At 54.3% G+C, this 1717-nt stretch overlaps 1 protein-coding gene across 1 annotated transcript; it reads right to left on the bottom strand.

Moving 5' to 3' along the window:
• Window positions 1-436: 436 nt before the first annotated feature.
• On the bottom strand, window positions 437-1467 carry LOC127334727 (uncharacterized). The gene has a single exon (XM_051361257.2). The coding sequence runs from the start codon at window positions 1163-1165 to the stop codon at window positions 680-682; it is 486 nt and encodes a 161-aa protein (XP_051217217.1). The 5' UTR covers window positions 1166-1467; the 3' UTR covers window positions 437-679.
• Window positions 1468-1717: the final 250 nt, after the last annotated feature.

Below are 1717 nucleotides of genomic sequence, written 5' to 3'. Positions count from 1 at the left end.
TGCGCACAACATGTACTAGGTCACGTGCTATAATGCCAAATGAATACTAGCTAGCAAGTTGGAACCGAATGAAAGAGGCGAGAATCTGTTCCTCGAAAGGAGAAGAAGAAACGAAAGAATGGCAGGGAACCACGTCACTAGTGTTGAAAAGGTTCACCTGACGAAACAACAAGCATAAATTAGTTCGATCCTAAGCTTTATGGCGATCTATACCTGCAATCCAATCCTATTGACTCGTTGAAGTCCATAGATATTTCTTCACCAAACTACAGTATAAAACCAGCAACGGTCTAATCCAAGGTATATCAGCCAATTAAACTAACCAAAGGTAGCTACTACTACATATGATATGCATACTAGCAAAGCAATCCAGGTCCAGGCACAGCAGAACAAATGCACAATACATTCATCTATGTAGTGCCACCCTCCTCGATCTATAATCAGTAAACAAATATTGCATCAATCGACCGATGGAGATGATTGCATCTGAATTATTGGCAGTATAATCTAAGTATATAAATAGTTTGAAATATAAATGTAGTTCTTCCAAAGTATCACCATTGAATCACAAAAAGATGAACCTTCGCAGCTCCGAAACAAGAAGGACATATGGTATCTTATTCGAGCAAGAAGAATGCTAGGCATATTATGTGCATGCAGATATAGCTGAAGCAGGAGATCAGGAGCAGCCGTTTTGCACCCGGAGAGGGCTGGAGCTGGCTTGGGGCGTCGGTGCCGGGCGGCGCGCGCAGGACTCGGCGACGAGCGCCCGGCGCGCCGTGAGCAGGCCGGCGGGGACGAGCGGGCGGTCGAAGGCGGAGCAGTCCAGCCAGTCCTTGAGCAGCTTCTCCTGCCCCCACATCTCCGGCACCCACACCCTCCCCGCCATCTCCCGCCTGTGCCGCTTCAGCCTGTCCCGCGTGCTCTCCGCTTCCTCCTCCTTGGCCGTCGGCGACAGCAGCTTCTCCTCCTCTCGGTCCATGGAAGTAGACATTCTTGCAGCTTGCTCGGACGCCTCCACCGCCTCGTGGTGATCAGACGACGTCGTCTCGGCCGCGACCGGCCGGCTCTTCTCCGTCACCTCCGCCGAGCCGCCCATGCCTGCCTCAGCCGGGTGGGCCGCACAGTGCTCCGGCACCGCTTCGACGTCGCCGGAGTATGCCATGCAGCTGATCGAGCAACACGCACACGCAGTCTTGGCAAAAGCGAGCTAAAACAGCAATGATTCTTGAGTCGAGCTTGGCAACACCGGCTCTCCGCTGCCTTCCTACCCCCAATATAACGTGGGCCGAGGAGAGATTAAAAGATGGGGGGGAGGTGGGGGACGGGTGGGGGAAGAGACGGACACGTTACGAGGAGGAAGAGAGGGTTCGCCTATGGTGGCTGCGAGGTGAGCGTGGCCTGCCGCTGCGGCGCATCATGTGGCTGCCCTTGCCGTCGCGACGTGGCCGGAGCCGTAGAAGTAGTAGGTGAAGTAAACCGCGCGCGCGGGCCGGTCGTAAATGTGTGTGTGCCTGGCTGCGTCTGCGTGGTTCGGTTGTGTTTCTGAGGCTGGCGGCAACCCGGGGGCGGGCTGGATGCACCACCGCCAGTTGCTTGATACCGCCACTAGATTTGATCTTTTGCGGGAGCCACCGCTACTGTTTGTTCGTATATCCCCCTTAATTTCCAGACTCTGACCCGACATTACTGATCGGAATCCAGGAGGAAGAAGGTA

The sequence above is a fragment of the Lolium perenne genome, chromosome 2 (genome assembly GCF_019359855.2).
Source record: "Lolium perenne isolate Kyuss_39 chromosome 2, Kyuss_2.0, whole genome shotgun sequence".
NCBI lineage: Eukaryota > Viridiplantae > Streptophyta > Magnoliopsida > Poales > Poaceae > Lolium > Lolium perenne.
The sequence above is the reverse complement of the archived record's forward strand: the minus strand, read 5'-3'. Positions and strand labels throughout refer to the sequence as shown.

What these genes read in the sequence shown, in the direction of transcription:
- LOC127334727 (XM_051361257.2), bottom strand. Translation starts at nt 1,165, where the DNA reads ATGGCATACTCCGGCGACGTCGAAGCGGTGCCGGAGCACTGTGCGGCC.